Source organism: Arvicola amphibius, chromosome 9 (assembly GCF_903992535.2).
Source record: "Arvicola amphibius chromosome 9, mArvAmp1.2, whole genome shotgun sequence".
In the NCBI taxonomy this organism is placed as follows: domain Eukaryota; kingdom Metazoa; phylum Chordata; class Mammalia; order Rodentia; family Cricetidae; genus Arvicola; species Arvicola amphibius.
The window spans coordinates 105,576,843-105,604,356 of record NC_052055.2 but is presented as its reverse complement, the minus strand read 5'-3'; the positions used below and the strand labels follow the sequence as shown (position 1 = coordinate 105,604,356).

General features: G+C 40.2%; 1 protein-coding gene across 1 annotated transcript in view; it reads right to left on the bottom strand.

Annotated features, from left to right (window-relative positions):
• Positions 1-27,514, bottom strand: part of Ctnna3 (catenin alpha 3) — a 1,277,532-nt gene that overhangs the window by 986,630 nt on the left and 263,388 nt on the right. The window contains exon 6 of the mRNA XM_038342272.1: positions 21,663-21,866. Within this exon, the coding sequence (XP_038198200.1) occupies positions 21,663-21,866 (204 nt within the window). The remainder of the gene's footprint in view (positions 1-21,662; positions 21,867-27,514) is intronic.

The window sequence follows — 27,514 nt, the reverse complement described above, 5'->3', positions numbered from 1 at the left end:
TCTCTCTCTCTCTCTCTCTCTCTCTCTCTCATTTCTCTCCTCCTCTTCTTCCTCTTTCCCATTCTTTCTCTTTCCTCTCTCTCTTCTCTTCCTTGGCCTTTCTCTCCCCTGCCCCCACTTCCTTTCTCTCTCTCCTGATCCATACAAACTTTCAAGTTTTGTCCACCGCTGAATATAGACACACCAAAATGTGGTGACATTTCCAACTCTTCCTTGTAGTTTAATTGATTTGAGAGCCTTGTGGACTGTTTTTTGTGGTGGTTGTGTTTCTCTCTAGCCTGGTATTTTGTCAGTTAGCTAACCACCAAAAGCATGTGAAGAATTACCTACCATTTCTTCATTAACCTCAGAGTTAGGACAAGGAGGAGTGAGATGAGTGGACCAGGAAACGACTCGGACCTAAAAGTGTCTCACTGCTCCTGATGATGGGCAAAAAGCACTGGGAAAATGCTTTAAAACTCCTCAAGTACGTGTTTCATCAATATTTGCCCCCCAAATTCCACCACTGGAAATTCATTTATTTAGATAATTAAGGATTCTTTAAATAAAATTTGTCCCTCATTTTTCCCTCAGGTGACACATAGACATGAATGTTTTATTATGTGTCACCCACTCTGAAGGCTTCCTGAATCCCCTGAAAGGATTTTGCCATCTATGTTTGTACATCTTCAGAGCACTCCAACAACAGAAAGATGCGCCACATAAGTTAGTTAATTGTTCATCTGTCTGCCCTTTAATGAATTCTTAGGGGGTCTTGTTTAAATATTTAAACATCTACCGAGACTAGTGACTCTCTCACACACACAATTCAACAACCCTACCACTCGGCAGACTAAGGCAGGAGAAACAAGTTTGAAGCCAGCCTGTGGTACACAGGGAGATCCAGTTCCAAATAATAAATTCTAACAACAAGCCCACCCAGAAGTAGTGCCTGATTGAAAGCAGATTCTGGTCCCTTTCTTTCAGAGTAGTTCTAAGAACAGAATTCAAAACTTAGCACAGAAGTTATTAAAAAAATTACAAAGTCTGCAGACCAGTATTTAATGGAATATTTGAAATTGTCTCAACTCCCTACAATATTAGAGAAGTCTACTTTTGTTGTTTCTATAGAGTTAATTTACTTCCATTTCACTCAGAAGACCTTAAAAGTTTTATCATTGAATTTATTTTTCTATTAGTATGTGGAAAATCTAATCTGAGAAAATGAATCTTCAGAAAAAAATATGAACTTTTTCGACTGAAAGTAATAGACAAGGAAAGATTATTTCTGTGGCATGAAGATAAAAGCACAACAAGCAGCTGGAGGTTAGTGCCCAGAATTTCCTACCGTAAAGATCTCACAGGAATATTTGACCCTTTGGGTATTTTTTTTTTTACCTCAGTATCTCAGGAAGATAAATTATTCAATAATTGAGATGACTTGTTAAACTTGGAAATTTATTGAGGGGCTAAAAAGATGGCTTAGTGGATAGCACATGAGGCGCTTCCAGCAGTCACAAGCTGTACTCCTGAAACCGACAAGGCAGCTCACATCCACCCAAAAGTTCCCGTTCCAGCGTACCCATGTCTTCTCCTGTTGGCCTCTGTGGGCACTGGGTGCACATGGTGAGCATGCACACATGCAGATACTCACACATGAAATAATGAGTATTTCCCCCATGTAGTATGAATATAGCAGTGAGGGAGACACACCTGTCTGTCCCCACTCTTTGGGAGATCGTATCCTAGCAAAGACAGTAGTGCATGGATAGACAGATGAAATTAAACTAGAAAGGATTTGGAAATGTACAATTTCCATGCGGAATATTGAGTGTGGGGTGTAGACAGTAATTGGGTGACTGATTCAGATGCGCAACGAGTCCCTCTCTGGAGGTGGTGCCTGAAGACTGCTAATCGCTTAGGCTGAACTTAAGGTTACTTTCATGTCCTTTCTCCACACGAGAGAACAAGGGGCAGAGTAGATGATGCGTGTGCGTATGTAAAGTAAAAGTGCACGCAGTGTTGTTTCCACTGAGGAGCTGCCCGCGCCCAATGTGTCGAGTCAGCACAGAGCGAGGACAAGAACATTTTGCCTTTTATAGTTTGGAGAGGACTGGAAAGGCCCCAGTGCGTTGCCGCTGAGCATCGGAGGCTGATGGTAACTGTCTGTTTCCATTGTTCTCCACCCTACATTTTGAGGTAGGTTGCCTCCCAAACCAGGATCATACTGATTCATTAGACCTCCACACCCAACCCAGCACTTATAGAGATTCTAGGGACCCTAATTCTGCTCCTTATTCTCACATTTTACCCATTGCACCATATCCTTGGACCCGTGGTTTTGGTTTTGGCTTTTGTTTTGTTTTATTTCTTAATAAAGTTGTGGTTGTTCAGGAGAGGGCGAGAACTGTCTCTAGGGTTGAAAAAAAGTGCATTCGAAATTTGAATTGCGGTCGCAGCTCGAAGCTTACAGGCAAAATGGCAGATTCTAAGCGTGGCTTTCCCAAAAGACAAGGCAATGTGTATCCCATGCTTCACTTCTGGGTGTGAATTTAAATATCATTCTAATTTAGCTGTTACCACTGTGGAAGGTGATCAATAGATACCTGGTTTTTTAAACTAGCTAAAATCTCTGAGAAGGGAACAGAATATGAGGAACACAACTAAACTTTTCTCTATAACAAATACTGATTCAAAGAAAACCAGAGGGCCCGGGAGATGGTTCAGCGGGAAAAGGCTCTTGGCACCACGCCTAAGGGCTTGAGTTGAGTCCACAGGATGCATGTGGAAGGAGGAGAGAACTCATTTCTGCAAAATGTCCTTTGGCCTCCAGATGTATTCTGTGATACATGTTCTTCTCCCACAAACAATGTTTTAGATTTAAAAAAAAAAAGTATTTTGAAATAGGACTGGATATTTCCTGTCACCTCTAGCGTACCCCCTCTCCAACCCAATCAAAACAGATGGCGACCTCCAGTATCCCCACTTTGGATAAATTTAAGGATATTCTGTTCAGTTCTGTTTTATTGTTTAACATGACTGGGATGCCCAGGATGAAGTTTTCGTAGAAATATGTAAGAATCATAAGTACTACACAGATAGAACTATGATTTGATATCAAATTCCTGACATGAACAAACAAAAGACTAACAGGTCCCACAAGTCAATGGTATGGCAGTTTCCCCAGGGAGAAAACAGTCATCCTTCTGAAGTAAAGGAGACTTCATGCACACACATCCCCACCAGATGAACGCTTTCCAGAATTTATGAAGTGGCATTCTCATTCCACTCAGCCCTCTCCTAAAAATAAACAGCTTTAGGAAGAGAACGTGCATTTCCTAAAGAGCCAGCTGCCTCCCTGAGAGCCTGCCTGCATTTGCTAACCACCTCCTTGGTGTGCATAAGCCAGGTCAACAGGGCAAAGATTGTCCCTCTGACTTCAGCATCACATCCATGGGAGCAAGGCGACCACTCGGGACCTCATGCAAACTATGGTAGGTCAAAGTATGTGTATCTCTATTAAGATCTGATGAAGCTACTGTCATTCCCCCAAATGTCAACCCCAGCTATCTAGAAAGACAGACTTGTCCTCAGTGCAATTCCTCAAAACATAATCTTCAATATCCAACAAGCATAAAGAAATGAACATATTTGGATAGGACACGATTGTTGACAAGCCTACCACAACTATTTCCACATCCGACACACTGCAACCTCCTTTGATGTGTCAGCTAAAGTGACAGTGGGAAGGAACCTTCTGAGTAGAGAACAAAGTGCTCCAATAATTTGGGTGAAAAACAGTCCTTAGCAAGCACACTGATCAGAAAGAAAGCGAGTCTATAGTAGGATTCCAAACTGTAGAAACTGGTTTTGTGATTAATAGTTCACATCCAAGTTTCATATTCTTATTATTCCAATCTTTAGTATAAAACTTATCTATTCGTTGAAGGGTAAATTATCCTGTGAGATGCTCTGTATTTCCTGTGACTAATTCAAAATCCTATTGAGTCTTCCACTATGGCTACTGTTAACAGCACTCTAGTAATGTGAAGTGGAAGGAAAGCTGGTCATATGACCATGTGCTTTCAAAGTAAATGACAACACCTGGATGTTGGCCCCTAGAGTGGTATGTTATCTGTGTTTTAATAAATCAAGCTTGCCTGAAGATCAGTGCAAAGCAGTCATGCTAGTCAGTCATACAGGCCAGGAAGTGGTTGCACGCACCTTTAATCCCAGGAGCCACACTAGTTAGCCATAGGGCCAGGCAGTGGTGGTGCGCACCCATAATCCCAGGTCTAGAGAGGGATATAAGGCAGGATGAGACAGGAATTTGTCCTCTCAGTCTGAAGATTTCAAAGAGGTAAGAGCTCCAGAGAGGTAAGCGCTCTCTAGTGGCTGGCTGGTTTTGCTTTTCTGATATTCAGGTTGAAGCCCAATCTCTGTCTCTACATTTTTATAATTTGTGCTACAGTCCCAAGTTACTGGTGGGCAGTCATGGTGCTTAATCATCACTCACATAAATATGTTTTTGATAAGCCATCAATTATACTGTAAACTAACAGGCCTAATCATATCTTGAAAAATGCACACCCCTGCCTTTCTCAACCATAATGAAGAAACACTTTGAATAAAGAGAATATGAAGCTCCTAAACTAGGGACCTTTATTCACACACTTAGCTGCTCTACACAAGGAAGTAGCTTGCCCAGCATCACTGAGTAAATGTTGGAGTGCGACCTTTGTATACATATCAAAGGAATTACATATATAAAATGCATAGCACTGCATTGGTCTATTATTAACACTCAAAGAAAATATATCCTGCCCATGCCAAACTCCTTTTTTTTCATAATATACTACTATCATTATACTCAGACATTTTGAGAGTTTTCGTTCTGAGTTTGGGTACTAGTAAACAACAAATGAGGCACTTTTATTTGGAATTTTACTAAGTAACTGATGTCCAAAATTTTACGCATCAGAGAAGTTCAATGCACATTTATACAAAATGTCTTCTTGAAGTCAAATTATCCAAAATATCCTATCAAAAACTGTTGAATATAGAAAAGTTAACAAAAGATCAATTTATTTAAGGTCAATAGTGCATATGGATGATATATTTTCAGCGTTTAATGTTACATAATCTTAAGACAGAACTTATTTTAATAACTGAACTAAAGAACAAACCATCTTTCTTTTCAACAAGCTAATCTTATATTTAAATGCATACTTGGAAATTCTATGGAGTTTTGACTTGTAAAGTTAAAATGTTTCTTCACTATATTTAACCTGTCTGAAATACACTCATTTGAATGTATTGAAGACATTGACTGCATGCATATTTTTAAAAAAAATGAGCAAACATCGGGGTTGAAAAGATGGCTCAGCCTGTGTCTTGCAGCTCATAACCACCTGTAGCTCTGGTTCCTGTGGCTTTGACACCCTCCTCTGGCCCCTCTGACACCTGCACACAGGTGGCATGAACACAGATAAGCAAACACACACAAGTAAAAACAAATCTTTTAAATGAACAAAAATAAATGGTTTGGCAAGTACAGAAATGCTGGCTTCAATCAGAATACAAATTTATGCTGGTTAATTGACTAAAGAGTAAGCAGCTAATTATTTGAGAAGCAAAATATTCACCTTCCCCTTAGTAAGACTGAATTCCATAAAGATCATTTTTGCAACCATCCAAAGGAGAATGAATCTGACTATTCCACCAATATAAGATTCTGAGCTAGAAAAAAATGAACTTAGAGACATTCACAGTGGTATCTGGAATGAGGTCATAATACAGTCTCAGTAGCCTTGTTAGCATCTCTTCCAAACAATGTTGTGTGATGTCACACTTGAGTTTCACGAGTACCAAGCCCAAAGGCAGACAGTACATTGAGCCTCCCAGCAGATTCCATGAGGCCACCACATATCAGAATTATCATATTTGTTGTGTTTAGTTTGAAATTTTGTCTGAAGAGAAGAATAAAGAAATATTTACATGGGACCCTGTGCTTTCATTCCACATGACTGGCATTTAAAATACATATACACAAATGTCTAGCAAGAGGCCCTCCCCACTCTGCTGCATTTCTTTAAAAATTTTTCTTCAGTAGCTGATAGAATATTTTTCTAATATATATACATATATATGTGTATATATTAGGAATATATATGTATATATTCAAATGGTTAGCTTCTTGTTTTCAAAACACAAATATTGTTCCTCTAGAGCTTCCTAAAATTCAAAATGACATTTTTTAACCTTTTCAAGATCTGATTTCAAAGAAGGATTGCCTTCCTAATACTTCTACTGTTTACACAAAGCCATAAGGCAAGATGATCTGTCTTTGAATATTTATCCCCAGAAACCACTGTACTGCCAGGAATACAGAAAAGTTTGGGGTTTTGTTTTGTTTTTAAAAATCTTCAAAAATCATTTTTCTTTCTTCTTTAACTTTCGTCTCTGAGAATGTAAAACTGTAGCAGAATTGTGACATTAAATTCTCCATTGTAGCCTAAAGGCAAACCCACACATCAACATCCAAGGATTTGTTGTTGTTGTTGTTGTCAAAGGTGTTAAAAAGATACACTTGAGAAAATTGGTGTTTTCAATAAATAAATACCCTTATTCAGAAAAAAGTGAAACTAGACCCTGACCATTACCAGTTACAAAAGTGAGCTCAAAATAGACTGGAGTTAAGATCTGAAACTCTGAGACTACGAGAAGAAAATAACAGAAAGGACATCACAGCATTGGAATCAGTAGCTTTGTTTTGGGTGAGACTCCCAAAAGCACAAGAAACAAAGCAAAGGTATATATGGTTTTCTACAAAGAAAACACACAGCCTATACACCTACAATGGAGAAAATACTTCCAAACTACATACTGACAAGAAGTTAATTCCACAATGTATAAGAACTTGCAAAACTCAGTAGTAAAAAGTCAAAGCCCCTGTAATCTAAATAGAAAATAATCAGTGTACCGAAAGAGACATTTCTCAAAGGGATACAAAAAATTGCTCAGCATGGTAGCGTATACCAGAATTCCAAAACTCTCCAGGCTAAAAAATGATGGCTAGGATTTCTAGGCTAATCTGGAGTACATAGTGAGCTTGACTACAGTCTGTGCTAGATAGATGATAGGTAGACAGACAGACAGACAGATAGATAGATAGATAGATAGATAGATAGATAGATAGATAGATAGATAGATAGATGATATCAAGTTATATTAAATATTCAACATCACTCACCAGAGAAATGCAAATTAAAACCCCAGTGACAGGTCACCTCATTACACTAAGAACATTTATTAAAGACTAAAGACAACAAGTATTGGTGAATACGTGAAGTATATAAATTAGTACAGGCATTATGGGAAACATTGTTGAAACTCATATGAACATTTTTTTTAAAAAAAACTGCCATGAGCTAAAGGGTATATGTCATTAATAAACAAACAACACCATGAAAGAGCCATCTAACTCCCACACGTGTAACAGTATTGTTCACAATGCCCGCCATGTGGAACCTATTGAGAAATCCACCAACTGATAAAAGGATGAAGAAAATGTGGTACATATACCAAAATAGAGTTTTAGTCATCAACAGTGGAAATGAAATAAAATCCTGTCATTTATGAGCACCTGGATAAAACCAAAGGTCATTATGCTAAGTAAAATAAACCAAATATATAAGGACAAATGCTTCATGATCTCACAGTTCAGTCATATGAAGGAGATGTCAAAGAAGCTGAGAAAATAACCGTGGTGGGCTGATAGTGGGAGAGCAAAGGAAGGGATGAACAAAGAAAGGCTGATCAGTAGGAATTAACTCAGCTGCACGAGAAGACTAGTGTGATGTTGCCGAATAGTAGGCTGAAGGAGCTGTGTGTGTTTCAAAGGGGAAGAAGAAAGGCCCTTGCAGGCTCTCACCACCAGAACGAGGAGTGAGGAGAAACTGTCTACTCTGAGCTGAACGTTACACCAACTACATGTGTGCTGTAAGTCTCACGTGCTTTAGTGTCAACATCACAACCACCTGGTCAAGTGGTTTACTATTCCTTTATTAAAACCGAGAAACAAAGAAAGGGAAAAGAAGGAGGGAGGAAAGAAATGAAGGCAAAAGGGAAATGTTTCCTGAATGTAGAGAAAGTCACTAATAATCAGAATTTAAACCCACCATCCTCTGACAGTGATGATCTTGCCATCCTCACTTTACCAAGACGAGAACACTAGGATTATATGAATTAAGAGGACATATATGAATTTTATCACACTTCTGGACTTAAACGATAGGCTGAAGTAGCCTTCATCTTCACTTTGGTATGAAGATGCCATTTTTCTTATTGAATTAATTAATCACTAGGAAAGATGAAATTATATTTTATGCCATTAAAGTGTAGTATGCTGTCTCATTTTCAAAATGTTCCTCCTTAGAAACTGTTTAGAAATATTAAAATTTAATATATAAATCTTAGATTTCATTATTGTACATCAGAGGTGGGAAGGAACACACAATATGAAAATATTGGAGGTCTATGAAAATAGATTATACTTCTCAATTATCCTTGGATGAAAGGTAAAATCTGTTACAAATATCATTTTTTGTCAAATAGTAGCTAATATTAAAATTCCTGCTTTAAAAAACTTGATTTTAAAAAATAACAATATAGAAATATGTAAATATATACATACCATCATTTATCTTAAACCTATAGATTATGTTAACTTATAAATATTTGAAAAATTTAAAAGAATAAAATTTATACATGTAATTTTATCTACCTATCTAAAAATAAATATGTAGATAACCGACAGTCTTTTGCTCTCCATCTCCATCTTAATGGGATTTTTAAAGAAAACCGTCACAGCTAAGGTTGTTATCACCAACTCCTAAAGGACAGTAAACTATACTAAAGCAGAATTCATATTTCAGAGGAGAGATGGATAACATCTCACAGTTCCACCACAGCGGGAGTCATTAAGCCAGCCACCTGTGTGAGGACTGTATTTCTCATTGGATTACAAATCCAATATGAGTTTTCTTTCCCTTTGAGTTACTAGCACTACAAATGTTAAATCAAGGCACTATGGGAAAAGAAAAAGCTCTCAGATGTTTGGAGGCTTCTAGACTAAAACACTCATGATTTTTTTCTTCACCAAATGGACATCCATAGGAATGGCACTGTTCTGGTCTCTCATTATGGAGCCCAGTGGGCAGGCTGCTGCAGTCTCTCCCTTCGTTCTTCGCTCCCTCCAATCCAGTTTCCAGAGTGTTCTTTCATTCTGACAACCCGGGAAGCCAATGTGCTTCTTACACTGCCTGTCAGTTTTGTTTCATAGAACGTGTCCCTTCAGACTCTGAAGCCCACTCTGGACTTCTTTTATAATAAAAGATTACAAATCAAAATAATACAAAGGAGACAAAACTAAATGTAGGACAGCTAAGTGCCACGCATAAGAAAATCCAAAGAATCTGAGTCAGCCCAAAAGGGAAAGGACAAGGAAATGGAGAAGTCTAAGTAACTGATGACAGGAATGAGCCCATTCCCCAGCTTATGAGATATGACTGAGAAATTATGCTACATAAAGCAGCAAAACTAAAAAATGGCCAGGGGGACATGTTTTAGAATATCACAGAGACCCAGGCTTCTGAGGGCTCTGTCAATACTGTTGCTTCAAATGACAGTTGTATCACACTCCAGAACTCCAAAGTTAAGTTAAGAAAACTTAAGATATAAGTTTTCTAACAGTGCTTGGTAGATCTGTACCAGATCCCTTAGCACATTTTTGGCCAATAACCTCCCTTCCATTTTCAATGACTTCCATTTTAATGACTGAAGAATCGACAAAGACCCCAATTTCTTTGGGGATTTCTATCTACCTGTATTTCCAACTTACCTACAGTTATACAGTCAGAATTGCATTTGGGGAACTCACTAGGCATCCTTAGTAGAGTGGAAACTTGAAGCATTCCTGGATGAAGGCAAACTATGCAAACATTTCCTCAACAGAAGTATTGTAGAAGAAGGAGAGAGAGGAGGGGAGGAGGGAGGAAAAGAAAGTGATGGTCTAGAAAATTTCCTAGTCAGAAAGAAAATGACAGGACTCTTGGGGACATTCAAAAACTGGTAGAATCAGGAAGGCCTGAACCATTTTTTTGTTTTTTGGTTTGTTTGTTTGTTTGCCTTAATAGATACAACAGCTCAGTAATGATACTCAGAATTAGTCCCTGTGTCAAAAATCCACTGAACAGTTAAGAGGTCCTAGCAACCCAATACAGCCAAGGCAGCCACATCAAACCGACTAGGAATATTCAAAGAATGTTTCTACCAAAGTCGTACCCCAGCATCGTGCCATGTGATGAGGATGGCAGACCCAGCCTTAACTTCTCCCTGAGGAGGGAAAGAAAGAGTAATGGAACTTACTCAGGTGTCTTGAAGCACTGAGGGTGTCCACAACAACTCTCTAGTCATGAGGAGCCTTTGAAAGCAGAAACTGTCCTTGAACAAGCAACTTAGCACATACCACCATCCTCCCCCAAGCTTAGCTTATGGCAAATAGCAAGTAAAAGGGAAAATTTTTCTAGGTTTTTCCTAGAGAACTTATGGAAGCAATCCTACAGCTAACGTTGTTACCCCTCCCCCCGGGACTCACCTGCTAAGAGGGTTGACTGAGATCTTGTGAGTTTCAGTTGTTTGTTTAGTAACACAAGCTAGGGTGTGCTTTAGTGCACACGCACACGCTCGCGCGCGCACACACAATGTCTACTAAAAAGTAAAGAAAAACAAAAAGGCAACAGACAACTACAAAACAACTGTCTCGGCTTCTCCTTCCAATAAGGGAAGCACATACAGGCAGAAATTTCAAAGAAAACAGTGTACTTAGAGCAAATGAAACCAAAGGAAACATGGCCACCAAGCAACAAAAGAATGCATGCTCTTTCAAAGTATATCCGGAATATTCCCCCATAATAAACACCAGCAAAGTCATAAGATAACTGACAAATGAGGATTAATAGAGTCATAATCAGTATCTTTAAAACCCCAAATATCAACAACACAAGAAAAATAGAAAACTCCCTGATACATAGAAATTAGATAATGTACTTGAATAGCCAAGAGGTTAAAGAAGGAATAGAACGTTAGACAATATCCTGAGACTAACAGAATGAAGGCACAGTGCGTTAAAATTGGTGAGAATAGCAAAAGCAATATGAAGAGGGAAGTTTAAGGGCTGCAGAGATGCTTCAGTAGTTAAGAGTGCTTGCTGTTTTTGCAGAATGTCTGAGTTCAGTTCCCAGCACCCAAGTCTAGTAGCTCATTCTCACCTGTAATTCCAGCTCCAGAGGAGAGGGAGCCGCAATGCCCTCTTCTGTATTCTTCAAGTGTACACACACAGAGAGATACATACATTTGATACATAATTTAAAACAGTTTTGAACAGGGAAGTGTATATAATAAATGTCTACATTAAAAAAGAGAAAAATACCAATCAGTCAACATCACACACACACACAAAAAAACTGGAAACAAAAATTAAAATCAAAAGAATCATGAAAAAAGTAATATCCAAATATTAAAGATAAAATACAAAATGAAAAAAATGATTTAAGGAAAACAATGATAAGTTTTTTAAAGATATGCATTGACAAGCTGTTATCAAGACTTGGGGGAATTTAAATACTTATTTAAGCAGAAAAATAGAGAAGATGCAACAAGCTGATGAACACAGAAGTCAAAGGATTATAATGACCACTGACAATTTCACACCAGCATATGAAGGGCCTATAAAACAAATGAAAGAAGTCCTCAGAACTTTCAGTCTCCCTCAGATTAATCATGTGGAAACCAAGTTTCAACATATCTACACCTAGCATGGAAACTAACTTAATCATCAAAAACTCACAGAAAAAGAAGGTTCTAGAAACCAATACTTTCATTGGTGAACATGCTTAAAGAAGACCGAATGCCAAGTCTCAGTCTCCCACACTAAAACTAAACATTATAAACCATGTTAGGAAACCAGTATCACCTTCTTACAAAGCCAGGTGTAGGCACGACAGAAAAGGGAGAAAGAAAATGAAAGGCCAATGTCTTTGGTGAAGAACCAAATGCTTTCTCCTAAGATTAGCGGCAAAAGGCTGGTAATTCTACTGTGCTGCTTATCATTTATATCAGTATGTCCATGTTCTTGGATTTGAGATCTGAATGTAGCTAACAAAATGTGCCCAACATGAAAAAATTCTCTGCACTATTTTTACAACTTTCTTTGAATCCCAAATGATTTAAAAATTTTAAAAGATAACTTGTCTTTAATCTTAGCTTTTGAGAGGCATTCCTGGGACACCAGAATTATATAAAGTGGATAGAAGGGCGAGAGTCCTTCCAGTGGAGTTGAACGGCAGAATATAAAATAGAAGTCGCATCCAATAGATTTAGTTTGCTGGTGTTTACGAGTTCTAGGTTTTATGTCAAAGCCAGAAAGAAGAAGAAACAAGTAGTCAATATTTCTAAAGGAATGGAAAAATCAGGGCCGGCTTCTGTTTTCACAAAACACAGAACAATCATCAAAAATAGTGATTATCACATCTATTTTCCATCAAACAAATGAATTAATTGCCCTTCTCTCTCAATTTGCCACAGCAATTGCCAAACTTACCTTTCTGCAAGCTTTGTGTTTTCTTTGCACATTCCTATTTTTTTTTCCTGAACCTCAGACAACACTAAAATTCCAAGTCCCATTACAGAAAAGCAAAGGAGATTCCTAAGCAAGAAAGACTAAGTGGATACTTCCCTGTGGCTGTGCTACAGCTTGAATTAAATTCACTCAGTATTTGCTGCTTCTGACTCAGAACCACTAAAGAGAGTCACCAATTGTCATACGTATTTGTCATCAATGGTGGATCACCTGGAAAAGTAGTTATTCAAATATAGTGACAGCTAACACTATTGCCCAAGTGCAGACCGTATGCACACACTTTTAACCGTGTGTTGAGCGTAACTCATTTAGGCTCTTCTTTATCCACACCTGGTCCTGAATTATGAGTACTTAGACGAGGCTCACCCACTGCAGACCTTGGTCATGACGATGGCTGCGGAGGCTGAGTTTGACCAAGGACTGAAAGAATATACAGTGGTGGAAAGTAGCTAAATCTATTAGTAGTGATAGAATCTAGTTCTATAGATTAGAAATACATACTTCTGCTTATTGTTTTCAGATTGGTAATCTGCAGTCTCTGTGATGATCAGGCAGGCCTGTCTCTTTCATACCTCTAGATTGTGCCTTCCATTTGGTAGGAAGATGTTCTCCATCTTCTATTTACTTGGCAAAGTCAAGTCATTACATACCAAGTTTCGTAGTGTTCTGGTGGTCAGCTGTTGTGTGCAAAGCTATATTAAAACCTAGTGGCTGAAAACAACAACGATTTTATCGGCTCTCATGGTTCCTAGAGACTGGGATCATTTGGGATTTCACACGCCAGATCTCTGTGCGGCTGCATTGGAATTCTGGCTGCAGCTGGGGTGAGGGAAGGGCTAACTAGACTGAATACACAAGAGAGTGCCTGCGTGCACAGCCCCAGAGCAGCTCATGCTGGCTTTCTACTGGAAACTCGGCCAGGTCTACCCGCAGACCATCTCCCTTACTGTGAACTCACCATATATCTTGGGTCCTGGACCCCTGCAGATTTGTATTTTGAAAGGAAACCTTCTAAGACTGAACAGAAGCTAAATACTATGAGTCACTACTAAAGAGAGATAGGCTTACATTTGAAACCTGCCTTCTTTTAAAAATGAGCAAACTACGTTTAATCAAATATTGGGGGGAACAACGCTTGGCATTTAATGGCCAGTGCTTGACTTCATAACTGGCCTTTCTTCTATATTATGCATATCCCCACATCAAGCGCTGTGATTCCTGCCCTTGTGCCTTTGCACAGTCTCTACATCAGCTGTATGCCAGGCTCCCCTCACCCTCTGAAGCAAGCAGAAGCATGCGCTCATCTGTGAGGCCTGTGGTCCTCTTCTGGAGTGAGTCATCTCTGAGTGCCCGGCACTTTCCATTGTTACAGCTTCTTTTGATGTTGTTTTGTTTTGTTTTGAATGCATACATCCCAACCACAGTTTCCCTTCGTCATCTTCATCTCAGTTATTGCTTTGGCTGATCCCTCCACCATCAAGATGCCGATCCTCCTGATCCTGAAACCACCAGCTCCATAGGATAGTTCCTGTATAGAAATTCATGTGATCGGGAGCTGTATCTCTACCAATAAAACTTAAAACTAAAATAAGTTTTATCTGTCTTTCTTGGCCAATGCAGAATCTGTCAGGGGAAAAAATGTGCTAAGTGTCTCTCAAAGTCCTCCATATGTATCATCGTGTTTATAATACGTAGAAAGTCACACAACCTCCAGAAGGCCATACAACACAGTTGCTTAGGACCAGCCTGACTTGGACCTCCTGTAGGACAACTAAGCCTGTTCATTATCTTAATGAATACTCCCTCTCTCAGGAACATCTCTGTCTAGATGGCTGAGTATGTTTATCCCAGAACTCCCAATGGTAAATTAAATACTCTCAGAGGCCAAATACCTAGTTACCGAGACAGGGTGCTTTCTCCTTATTCAGGCCTATAGAAAGGACAGTTTTGCTGTGGCTGGTAGCTGGACCTGTGGATCATGTGTATTTCCCTAGAAATCTGCTGGAATGTTCAGCAGCTTATTATGACTGGCATCACTGTCCCTCAATAGGGTCTGTCCTCAGTTGCAAGAAGCTCTTCTTAGACCATATGCCCACAGGGATGACCATAGTCAATGGCTGACAGCTGCAGAGAAGACAGCTCCTTGTCCTGTCTTAGCCTGGGGCTATTCTGAAGAACTCCCACCTCCAGAATTCCAGTTCCCATTGTCTATGGCTTTGCTCTCATTCTCATCTAGCCACAAAATCTCCTGAGGGAATTTCCGGATACACCTTACCCATGCTAATCTCAATTTCAGTCTGCACCCGTGCTACCTGATAACTCACTTCATGTTACCATCAGCGGCTGGCTAGCAGCTGTGCTAGGCACAGGACCCTTGAATTCTATCGCAGTAAGAACAGTTCATGTGAAGATTCTAGAGGCCTACTTTATTTCTGTCATTTCTACCATCCAATCTTTTTAATGTAAGAAAAAAAAAACTTTAAGTAAAGCCTATTGTTATCAGAAGAAATAAAAAAAAAGAAAACCAGGAAGCAGTGTGTGTATACTAGGAAGTACAGACACCCCTATTGGGAGGAAGGGACCAGCTAAAACCATACACAAACCTCTGGTAGAAGGAAACAGACCAAAGGTCTTCTGTCTTCATGTAAACAGGCTGAGGGTAAACAACCTTCCAGAACTTTCCCTATGTAGGGCTCTGGTTGTAGCCCGTATCTTGCCACTTAAGGCACCCTCCACTACCTTTCCTCCACTACCCTGCATTTTTACAGACATCAGAAGTTATTCAGCTATTGCACTTTTACAGACACAAAGTCTTGCTCACATGACTGTGTCACATGATGTCCTAAACAAGGATGATACAATGGCACACTCAACTGAACAGGGAAAACCCACAATGCCTCAGCCCTACACAGAAAAATGACAAGTCACTAAGAAATGCTGAAGGTGGGATAAATATATCTTCCCCAAGAAAGAGCAGACCAATTTGTTTATCCATGTAACAACAGTTCTTAAGAAGAAGAAGAAGAAGAAGAAGAAGAAGAAGAAGAAGAAGAAGAAGAAGAAGAAGAAGAAGAAGAAGAAGAAGAAGAACAAGAAGAACAAGAAGAAGAAGAACAAGAACAAGAAGAAGAACAAGAACAAGAAGAACAAGAACAAGAACAAGAACAACAAGAAGAAGAAGAAGAGGAGGAAGGAAGGAAGGAAGGAAGGAAGGAAGGAAGGAAGGAAGGAAGGAAAGAAAGAAAGAAAGAAAGGAAGGTCAAGAGTTTGAAAGAAAACAAAATGGGATATGTGGGTGGAGGAAAGAGAAAGGGGAAATGATGTAATTATAAACTCAAACATAAAAGAAGTAATAACAAATTGCCATGTTCTCCCCTCCTGGGCTCGGCTCACTGGATATTTCCTGGTTTGTTTTCATTAGTGGCTATCTGTTCTGTTTTGTTTTGTTTTGTTTTTTTATATTAGCTTAATTCAGTAATTAGGTACTTATCATTTCAATAGAATTGCCCCTCTGGTTTTTAAACAGGATTAGAACATCAGAGCACGACGAAAGACGAAGAGGTTTATGGGAATCACCAGTCTCCCCAGGAGGAGACTCTGGACTCCTTTTTTCACATCATGTAATGCACAAACTCTCTGAAGTAAACATTCCCTTGAAGACTTAGACGATCCCAAACATAGCTTGTCCAGAAAGACTCAGACATTGATAGTCAAATTATCCAAATAACTAGAAAGCTGTGAGGAGAAAGAGGCTGCTTGGTCCCTCAGCAGCTCAGGAGATTCAGACTCTTAATACTTGTGAAAAACCTAACCCTCATACTAGAGAAAAACAGGAATGTGAAACTCATTTTCCCACCTAAACAGACCTCAGTACTTAAAATTATATAGAATTTCCCTAGACACCCTATTCCTACATTCCAGTTTCAGTATCTGAAGCAGACATTTCCTTTATCATTTCCTGGACTGTGGCCACATGCTCTAAGCTTGCCAGCTCTGATTTTAGCAAATCTAATACTGTGCAAACCTAAAAAAGATACAACTTATTTCTCTTAAGTTAGTTAAGGTTGTAAAAGCAAGATAGGTAGAAATTGAAAAGCCAGTGTTCCCAACATAAGCAGCCATCCAACCACCATGGCATACTGGGAAAATTTGGGAAATAAAACCAAGTGTCAAGTACAGTAAACCTGAGTCGATAACAACAGTTTTAAGATGCAGTCCATAGTGGGGAAGCAATGAAAAAAAGTTCTGATAAATTCCCTCTATTTTCAGAATTTCTGTTTGTTTTCTTTTATGCAAACACACAAAAAAAGTTTGTGCACAAGGGATGGGGGAGGCGTGTGCATATCTGTGGAAATGTGCATCTCAAGTATCATTCCCCAGGAGCCATCCACACTGCTCGTTTTGAGGCAGGGTCTCTTGCTGAACAGGAAACTTGCTGATTCAGCTTAACTCTCTGGCAGCTACCCTGCACACTACCACTCTTGGCTCTGGTATGTGGTCCTGAGGGATCCAGCTCAGTCTCTATGCTTCCATGGCTAGCACTTTACCAACTGAGCCATTTCATATTTTAGAACTCTATATTTAGAAAATGTTTAATCCTAACATTTCTTTGGTGCTAACAGCCATTTCTCACAGACACTCCTAACTACTTTATTGAAAGAAAATAGTCAAGGCAGAGATTCTTTCCCAAACGCACTTTTAAGACAGAAGTAGAGATCCTGTATGCAAGGAGAAATCTTGGACTCTCTGTCAGCTTCACTGAAGCCTCAGAGCTTCCCATGATAGGTAATGCACTGAAGTCACACAAATGAAATTTGTTTCTGAATGCCAAAAGCCAGTCTATTTGTTTATTTACTTGCTAAACAATGAGAATCAAATGTGTGCTTTCACATCCGACAACAGAAGAAAACAGGGAGCAGCTGAGATCTATGGAAACCTGAATAAGTCCTTGCGTGAAGCTCGGGCCTGACTTGTCTATTGTAGCAGCATCCACCGCTCGGTGCTCTAAAATCCCCTACGGGTAAGAGTCACCTGAGTGCTAATGTCACCAATTCACACACACTAGCCGAAGGTCCTGTGCAGCCATGCCTCCACACTCAATGCCAACATGATTTTTGACACCCCCTCCAAAATACCTATGTCTGCTGATATCTAAAAACTCTAACATGATGGCTCTTCGCCTTCAAGACCCATTTCCGTTAGTTATAGGAGAGACCACCATATAAGATGAGTGGCCCCCCTGTGCCCTTCTCCCCCCACTGAGAAGACCCATTTCCGTTAGTTATGAGAGAGACCACCGTGTAAGATAAGTGGCCCCCCTGTGCCCTTCTCCCCCCACTGAGAAGGGAGTTTTGCTCCACTCTGAAAATTTTCTTAAGTTCTTTACCAAAACGGCGAGCTAGACCTAGCCCACCATAAAAGTATAGCAAAGCTAGCAGACATATCTTAGGAATATGCACTCCTAGGTTTTAAGAGGAAGAAGTTATGCTCTTTTGACTCTCAATGTTCCCTGGAGCATGTCCTCAAGTGAACAAAAACCCTAAGTTGGAGCATGGCCAGATGTAAATCCACATGTTTAGGACTGTGCTCAAAAAAAAAAAAAAAAAAAAAAAAAAAGATGATAAATGATCCTGGAGAGTCACACAGATTTTTGGGAGAAGCCTGTTCTTCGCAAAATAAGCTGTTTGCCACAGGAGTTTTGTATAAAGATAAACGCGCTGCACGTCAAAGAGGCTGTTTCTTCATTACATGGCATGCACAATATGCAATCACTTCATTCATTCCTCCTTTGAAAAATGCAACTCAGCTTTTTCTTAATACCAGGCATTGTATCTCATGTTTGGGGTAAAATAAACAAAACACACATGTGTTTACCTGTATGGACCTTAGAATCTGAGGTCTTTTTCCTATAATGGGTTCTAAACAAAAGAATTGCATAACTGACTAAAGGCTGATATTGACAGATGGGGCGAGTTCTCTGGTAATGCTGATGTGGGGTTTTCATCTTTGCATGGTGGTTTTTTTGGCACTCAGGAATCAATTTCATTTGTGTAAGTGTCTTGGGAAGAAGCTCTGATACTTCATAAAGCCTACAAAGAGAGATTTGAGATTTCCCCTTACCTCTAGGACCTCTACTCCTGTCTTGAAAGTCCATTTTGGAAATATTGTCTGTCTTAGATAATTTCTTCCGATAAAGTAGTTAGGAGTATATCTGTGAGAAATGGCTGTTAATAGTCAAGAAACACTAGGATTAAAAACTTCCTGGTTTTTCAAAAAGGTTATTTTAACTCAGAATAGCCATGTATTCCGACAGACTGAATCTCAAGTCGTCATGTACCACTGCTGATGTGATCTGGAGTCAACAGACACGGAATGTGGAGCTGAGCTTTAATGACGCATCCACCTCAGATTCTCTTGAGAACGAATAACATGAAGTTTCTTTCTGTGAGTGTCTTTGTGCCGGAACTGTAAGGCTGGACAATCTAACTGGACCCTTTCTCATTGTATGAGTCTGTAAAGGCAAAGAATAGGAAAGTTACAGAAGGATCTAAACCAGGTCCATCAGGGAAGATGGCATGTTCTTCAAAGTTCCAGAGCTCTCCTGAAGATGTACAAAATGAGCAAGATTTGAGCTCAGCTCATGCCAAGAAAGAACATTCCTGTCCATGAGAACTTAATACTCTTTCAGAAAAACTGATTTCAGTTCCTAGCACCCACATGGCCACTCACAACCATCTGTCACTCCAGTTCCAGGGGACCTGATGCCCTCTTTTGGCCTCAGTGGGAACTGCACACATGTGATAAATATACACGTATAGACAGAACATTAACATACACAAAACAAAAAGAAATGAATCTTTAGGATGGAATCCCCTTGGATTTAACACAGAAGGGCTCAAAATCTTAACCAAGTAGGACAAGGGAATGTGTCTAGGATATCACATCATCACACTGACTGGAAATGTATTGAGATGGATTGCCAAGTGCAGGCTTTCTAACACCAAATAAGACAGCTCTTCTCTCCGGAAGGTGACCTTGGAAACATGACGGGGCCTGACCACAAATGCCTTTGAGGGTCTGTGTCCTCACTCCACAGGTAGGCTGACCTAGGAAACATAGCTTTAAGTAGCAAATAAAGATTTATTTCATTTATTAAGAGTGACTATGAAAAAAATGTTTCTCTGCCTATTTTAAATAAGAAGCCTCATTTTCATTCTGTATCAGACAACATAAATCATAAATCCATCACTACTAAATCTGTGAAGGTTAGTGTGGAAGTTCATATATCTATATATCTATAATGAGTACAACTACTTTAAATAAAGTAAATTTTATTTATGATTTCATAATTTATATGCAAAATAAGAATATGTATAACTTTATTACACTTTATCAAGATGAGAATAATATTTTAACACTTTTCAGTTTCTAGGTTTCTTGTGATTGATGACCTGCCCTAAGCAATCTTTAATAAGAAAAATCTCATATGCTAAAACTGGCAACATTCTCACTTCAGATATTTCAGCAGGACGTGGCTTAACTAACATGTTCTTCCTATTAACAAAATCTGCTTCTCAACTTTGATTTCTTGACAGGAAAGAGCTTTTTGGTCAGTAGTCAAATCATCAAATATTAAGAATACGGAGATACATCAAATGAATTCAAGGGACTCGAAAACTCATTGATTTTCTCACATTTTACGTACCTACCTAAAGACTCAAAACAAGCCATGTCTTAACCAAAAAGCCATATGCTTCGTGACTAATAATTGCCCAAACATATCTGTATAAATCTTGACTTGCTCCACTTAGATAAGGGTAGATAAAGAAAATGTTTTAACTATGTAGTTCAACGATTTAAGACGTTCTCATGATGCGTATGTAATGCTCCCTCCTCATCTGTAAGGGATACATCCCATGGCACACAGTGAATGTCGAAGAGCAGTTCTAAACTCTAGATGCGCCACACTGTTTCCTATATGGACACATCTGACAGGTTCATTCATGATTGAAGAACAATAGAAAAAGTGGACAACAATGAATTATATAGAATAATAAGATATATACTGCTGAAGTTATCTTCAAATATAAGCTTTTTTTAAATTTTCCATGTAATTATTTCAGTCAACAATTGTCTATAAGAAGTTAAAGCCACAGGAACAGCCGGGAGATGGTGGTGCGCACACCTTTAATCCTAGCACTCGGGAGTCAGAGGCTGACGGAGCTCTATGAGTTCGAGGCCAGCCTGGTCTGCAGAGCTAGTTCCAGGACAGGCTTCAAACCTACAGAGAAACCCTCTCTCAAAACAACAACAAAATGAAAAGCCTCAGAAGCAAATTCGAATCCATGGACATATAGGGACGGGACAATCGCATAGCTAAGTTACCTTGAGATCTTGGTTGTTTTAGTAACGGTTCTGAGATACATGTACAGTACAGAATTGAATGAAAGGGACCTTGAAACAAATACTTAAAATTTCAGCATTTTCAAACATTCTCAGTGGTTCCCGCCGGCAGGAAATCTTACGACATCATATCACCTTTGGAGATGACAACCGCATCCAATCAAAAAACCTGGGCTTTTTGCCTCTTCAAATCCAGCTCCGGATCTCCACATCACTGACACATCTTACACCATCTAGATTCTAACTTCAAGTGCCGCTATGATGCCAACTCCACTCCAACCAACATACCGCTCTATCTTCTTCGGATCCTCTAAACTAATGTGCAGTGCTTGTCTTGTTCCTCCAACCCTGCCTCTCCAACTGAGATTTAGAGACTTCTCCAACCAACCAATCACATACACATATTTCTCCGATTAGGACTTCAACCTTCCAAACTCCTAAAATCATGCCTCCTCCTGAAAAAGCCACAGAATCTCTCAACATCAGCTTCCATAAAATCACCTCCTCCATGGTAGCAGCCCAGCAAATGCTCAAACTCATTCCAAGAAGATACAAGGAGGAAAAGCAACCAGTCACCTACATTGTTCATGTACTCTGACAGCAGATCCTGGAGAGCCTGGCGGATGGCATTACACTCGGCGATAATCCGCTCTCGGTGGAAGTCCCTGGTGCAGGAAGAGTCAGCCAGCAGTGCAGCCCCACTGATGATGGCTTCTAGGCGTTTCTCTAGTGATGGTCTTATTTCCTCCTCTGTCACTGTGAGTGGGTTCAGGACAATTAAATTCTGGGAAAAGGAAACATTCAAATGGTTAGGACTCTGTGGAAATCAATTCTTATAAAAAACAAACAAAAACACATTTGCTTCATGCCTAAAATTCAGGTGTATTAATAGGAGAACTATGCTTTGCCTGCCTCAACAACTCACACAGAAGACAACATAGCAGTACTGTTTAGATGGATGATCAAAGCTGTGTGTTTATGAGCTTGGGTTTTACTGTCAGTCCTGGGTTCAAAGCTTGCCGTTCCAGCTCACCAAGGTTCCTTGGCTTCCTATTCCTCACTTTCATATGTAGAGCTCCAGAATTTATGTCACTTACACCATAAAGCTACCAGGAGAATTATACAAACACTAAACACAGTGACTGGCGTGTGCTGTTAATCACAAGAGCAACATCTCTGAGCTGCCTGACCATTTTCCACACACACACACGGTCACATCTTAACACTGGGGATGCAGGCAAGCCAAGGTGTGATTAGCCACACATTTCAGTGGCTGTGTGAGGCTGAGAGACTCTGACCCCAGGTTAAGCTTTGAAGTTCAGACACCAACTCTGTCTTACAATTCACAATTCAATATCATTTTCATTAGACTTCACTGTAAGTCGTAGGCGCTAATTAACTTTACCACTAACATATCAAAGAAAATCCTGGCCCTTAATTATTCATTTAAAAAGTAGGACTCCAGGAGCCAGAGAGAGAGCTCATCGGCAACAGCATGGACTGCTCTTGCAGAAAATCAGAGTTCAGCTGCAGCGCCGGATTGGGAGGTCACATCCATCTGGAACTCCAGCTCTTGGGGTCTGAAGCCCTCTCTCTTCTGGACTTCATGGACATCTGTGCTTCACATCCCCACAGAGAGACACACACACATATTGTATATAATTAGAACTAAAATATTTTTTAAAAAAGGAAAACTCTATCTTCCTACTGATCTATTAACTTGCAGAAATTCCAAGATATTGGAAAGTAACATGGCATTCTTAAGGTTTTATAAAGATATAATAAGTCTTTGGAAGTAGAAATCAAGATAATGCATATCTTCTAAAACGAGTCAGAGGGCACACTGCCCTGAGTTTCCTCCATAACAATATATCAGTAGAAAAAGCCTCCCCAAGGTTATCTTTGAAGAGCTAGTATAAAAGCTCTCTGAAGAACCTTTAACAAAACTGTGTGCCATGTACAGAGTACAAGTGTCAGAATATTAGAGTTGATACACAGTGATACTACTATAATCTTATAATACCTATATGGGTCTGCATATTAATATATTTAAATATATAAAGAGTAGAGTGTTATAAGAATGTATACATGAATATGCATGCCAAGTATTGATATACATGTGTTTTCTGTAAGAAGTAGCCAGGATGTAATTTTAAGAAGCAGTAGACTGGTGAGATGGCTCAGTGGGTAAATGCATTTGCTGCACCAGCCTGGAGACCCCCAAGTTTAGTCTCTAAAGCCCACGTAAAAATAGGACAGACAGAACAGCCGGGTGGTGGTGACACACGCCTTTAATCCCAGCACTCCGGAGGCAGAGGCAGGCGGATCTCTGTGAGTTCAAGGCCAGCCTGGTCTACAAGAGCTAGTTCCAGGACAAGCTCTAAAAAAGCTGCAGAGAAACCCTGTCTCGAAAAACCAAAAAAAAAAAGAAAAAAGAAAAAAAAATAGGACAGATTTGTGCTGTGACCTCCACCCTTCACTCACTCATACGCGCGCGCGCACACACACACACACACACACACATTGTGTAATAAGGTAAAGCAAAGAGGCTCATTTGGAGAGTGATACTTAAAAGAGAAACTCATTTCAGAAAGGCGCGGAGCCACGGTGAAGCGCGGGGCCCTGGCATGCTCACGCAGTCTGAAGTGCACTGTAAACCAGAACGGAGTGGCGCGTCCTCACTGGCTTGTAGGGCCCAGGATTCCTCCTTTCCAGGTTCTACTCCCTAAGCATTTTTTCTACTGCTCAGTCTACTTGGACAAGATAAATGAAACAGAAGGTGAAAGCAAACGGATTTCACAAAAGCCAAATTTAACGGCGTTTTCTGTTTCTAGTGCATGATCTTCTTCATCTTTTTCATGCGCCCTTCATCCTAGCATGGGCTTGGCCAAGGATCAAAGCACTATTTGCATAGAACTGTCACTGGTTCCCTTCCTCATCACTGTGACCACGTACCTAACACAACACAGCTCAGAGGAGGAAAGTTACTGGGTCTCCAGATTCAGGAGAGCAAATCCCATCCTGGGGAAGCATGGTGGCAGAAGGGGCTCACAGATGTAGTGCAGAAACTCGGCCCGATCAGAAAGCAGGCGAGGTAGCCAGGGCATGGCTCACCTTCTCCTTTGCCTTTTCATTCAGTCCAGGGTCCCAGGCCATGGCACGGCACTGCCCACATTTAGAGTGGGTCTTCCCTCATCAGTTACCCCTCTCTAGAAACACCCTCCCAGACAGACGTGTGCCCTAGGAGGTGTGAAATCCAGTCAAGCTGAAAGTGATGTGATTTTATTAAAAATATTATTTTCAAGAAGGGGTTTGAACAGAGGCTGTTTGTAAGATAAGGTTGCACTATGCATCCCAGGCTGGCTCTGACCTCACTGTTCTCCTGACACAGTCTCCCAAGCGCTGGATTACAGGTCTGCTTGACTTTTTAAAGTTCGTGTTCTAGAGATGGGATGATGCCTCGGTGGATAAGAGCATGTGCAGTCCAAACATGAAGATCTAAGTTCGAACCTCCAGAGCCCACTGGAGAGCCAGATACATGACATGGGCATCTCTAACCTGGTGCTCTTGCAGGGAGGAGGGAGGCAGAGAGATGCTCCAGAAGCTTATTGGCAGGACAACTTGACTCATGCAATGAAAAAAACAGTACAGAAATGCTGTCTCAAAACCAGGAAGAAGGGGACACCCCTACAGCCTATGCTGTCCTCTGCACTCCACACTATGGCGTGTGAATGGGCTCACATACTGTGAATGCATACAAACCAGCTCATCCCCCCTGGGTCCCTCTGATCTGACAGCTGATAGCCATATATTCAAGTCTACAATCCGCCTAAAACTTTACAACTTTTTCACTTCAAAGCCAGGTGGTGGTGTGTGCCTGTCATTAATCCCAGAACTTGAGAGGTGGGGCGGGGGGGAATATCTCTGAGTTTGAGTTTGAGGCTAGCCTGGTCTACAGAATGGGTTCCAGGACAGCCAGGGCTACACAGATAAACCCTGTCTTCAAAAAAAATTTTTTTCTTTTCATCCTTTTTCCGATCAAGAAAATTGCAAAAAAAAAAAAAAAAAAGTTTAAATAACTTGGGTGTTATATAAAATACCATTGAAGTCATTTAATTTTTTGATCTAACACACACACACATGTTCCTCACAGAAACAAAACAACAGAGTAGAGTTGCCTGTAGCTAAGTGGCAGAGCAGTAACTGAAGAGGTCCCGAGTAAAGAATTCTAAGTTTCAGTTAGACAGGAAGAGTAAGTTCATGTTCTCTATTATAGATTACAGTGACTACAGCTAATAACAATGTATTCATGATTGAAAATGCAGGCAGATGGTTTTAAGTGTTTTTGAGTGCAGTGGCTTACACTTTAACATCATAATCCATCGCTGAAGGAGCTCAGGACAGGAACTCAAGAAGAACTGGAACCTGGAGGCAAGAACTGCTGCAGGCTGTGGAGGGGTGCTGCTTACTGGCTTGCTCATCGTGGCTTGCTCAGCCTGCTTTCTTGTAGAATCGGGACCACCAGACCAGGGATGGCCCCACCTACAATGGCTGGCCTCTCCCCCATCAATCACTAATTTTAAAAATGCCCTACAGCCAGATGTTATGGAGGCATTTTCTCAATTGAGGTTCCCTCCTTTCAGATTCTGACTCTAACTTATGTCAGGCTGGCAGAAAACAAGCCAGCACAGCACTGAGACTGTCTCTGTGACTACCAATGAATGAAGGGATAAAGAAATTTCCTCATACTGTGTGTACAGATTCTGGTATATATGCATCCACCAGAATAGCATATGGCCACAAAAATGGATCTCCTGGCATGTGTGACCATAAAGATGAGCCTGAAAAACATTAGGCTAAGGTAACTGAGTCAGACACAGAAACTCACACACACACACACACACACACACACACACACACACACGATGCATGCCATATTACCTATATGCGGGCTATAAGAAATTCAAAATATTTGAAACACAGAGGGATGGCACACAGTTTGCTGAGGCTGTGGTGTGTTCTTCATCAGAAGGTACAAATGGCCAGTGACACTTTCCGGTTCTGATGACATGTTTTATTATGATGATTGGGAGGTTCCAACATACGACAATCATCGCACCAAGCACATGTGTTGAAGGATCACATCTGCACTTTTAGAATATGATTTCTTGCTTGTTTTATATTTTAATATTGTTTTCTAATTCTGTGCATGGATGTATGCCTGTGTGTGGTTATGTGTTGGATGCACATGTACCTGGAAGCAATAGATCTCCCTGGAGATAGAGTCACAGGCAGTTGTAGGTCATGTGATATTGGAGCTGGGAACCAATTTCCTGGGCAAGAACAGTAGAGTCTGTTAACTACTAAGCCATCTTTCCTGGTTGCTTCTTAATATTTTTTTTAAATTTAAAAACTAAGCAGATACAACATCTTATAATAAAGTCTATTATTCATACATTTCGGTAATTGCCCAAAGTTTAAAATGTATGTAGAAATAAAATTTTCCTCTACGCAGATGTCTATAGATATATAGTGCATTAATTAACAGAATAGTATTCAGTACTAAAAAGAAACATGATCCCTAACATGAAAAGACATGGAAGAAAGATAAATATATACTCTGAGTTCAAGAAGGCAGCCTGGAAATGCAACATCCTGCTTGATTCAACCTATGGCCCAGGGAAAAAGGAAACTATGGCTACAGTAAAAATGCCAGTGGTTTCCAGGATGGAGGGGAGAAGGAACAAAGAGGTGGAGAAATAACCAGGGGTTTTAAGACACCAAAAATACTTAGAATGACAATGTTGCAATGGTTGCATGTCATATACATTTTCCAAACCCATGTGTAATGGCAAGTGGCCCACCTGCCAGCTGTGGAGAGGACAGAAGCTGATGTGGTAGTGTGGGCTGAACAGCTGTCACAGCTGTATACCCTTACTGGAGATGCTGATGATGACGGGGCTTTGCCTGTGCTGAGACCAGGGGTCCATTGGGGTATTGCTCTACTGACAATTGTGTTATAAAGCCAAATTTGCATTTGAGAAGAAAAATGCTGCAGAGATGGCTCAGCTGATAAAGTGCTTGCTGCAGCATGAGGCCCTGAGTTGTCTCTAGCACCCTTGTAAAAGACATGGAGACAAACTCCTGTTGTCTTAGTGCTGACAAAGGAATGGCAGGGGAATTGTGCTGAGAGAGGTTTGCTGACCACTTAACCAGTGTGTGCAGGTTCAGTGAGAGACCTTGTCTCAGAAAACAAAGCAGAGAGTAATTCAGGAGGATAATGTTGATTTCTGGCCTACACACACACACAGACACACATAGACATACACACACATGCGCACATACACACCACTCACTCAAACACATACACACACATGCGCACATACACCACTCAAACACACACACACATATACACACCACACTAACACACAC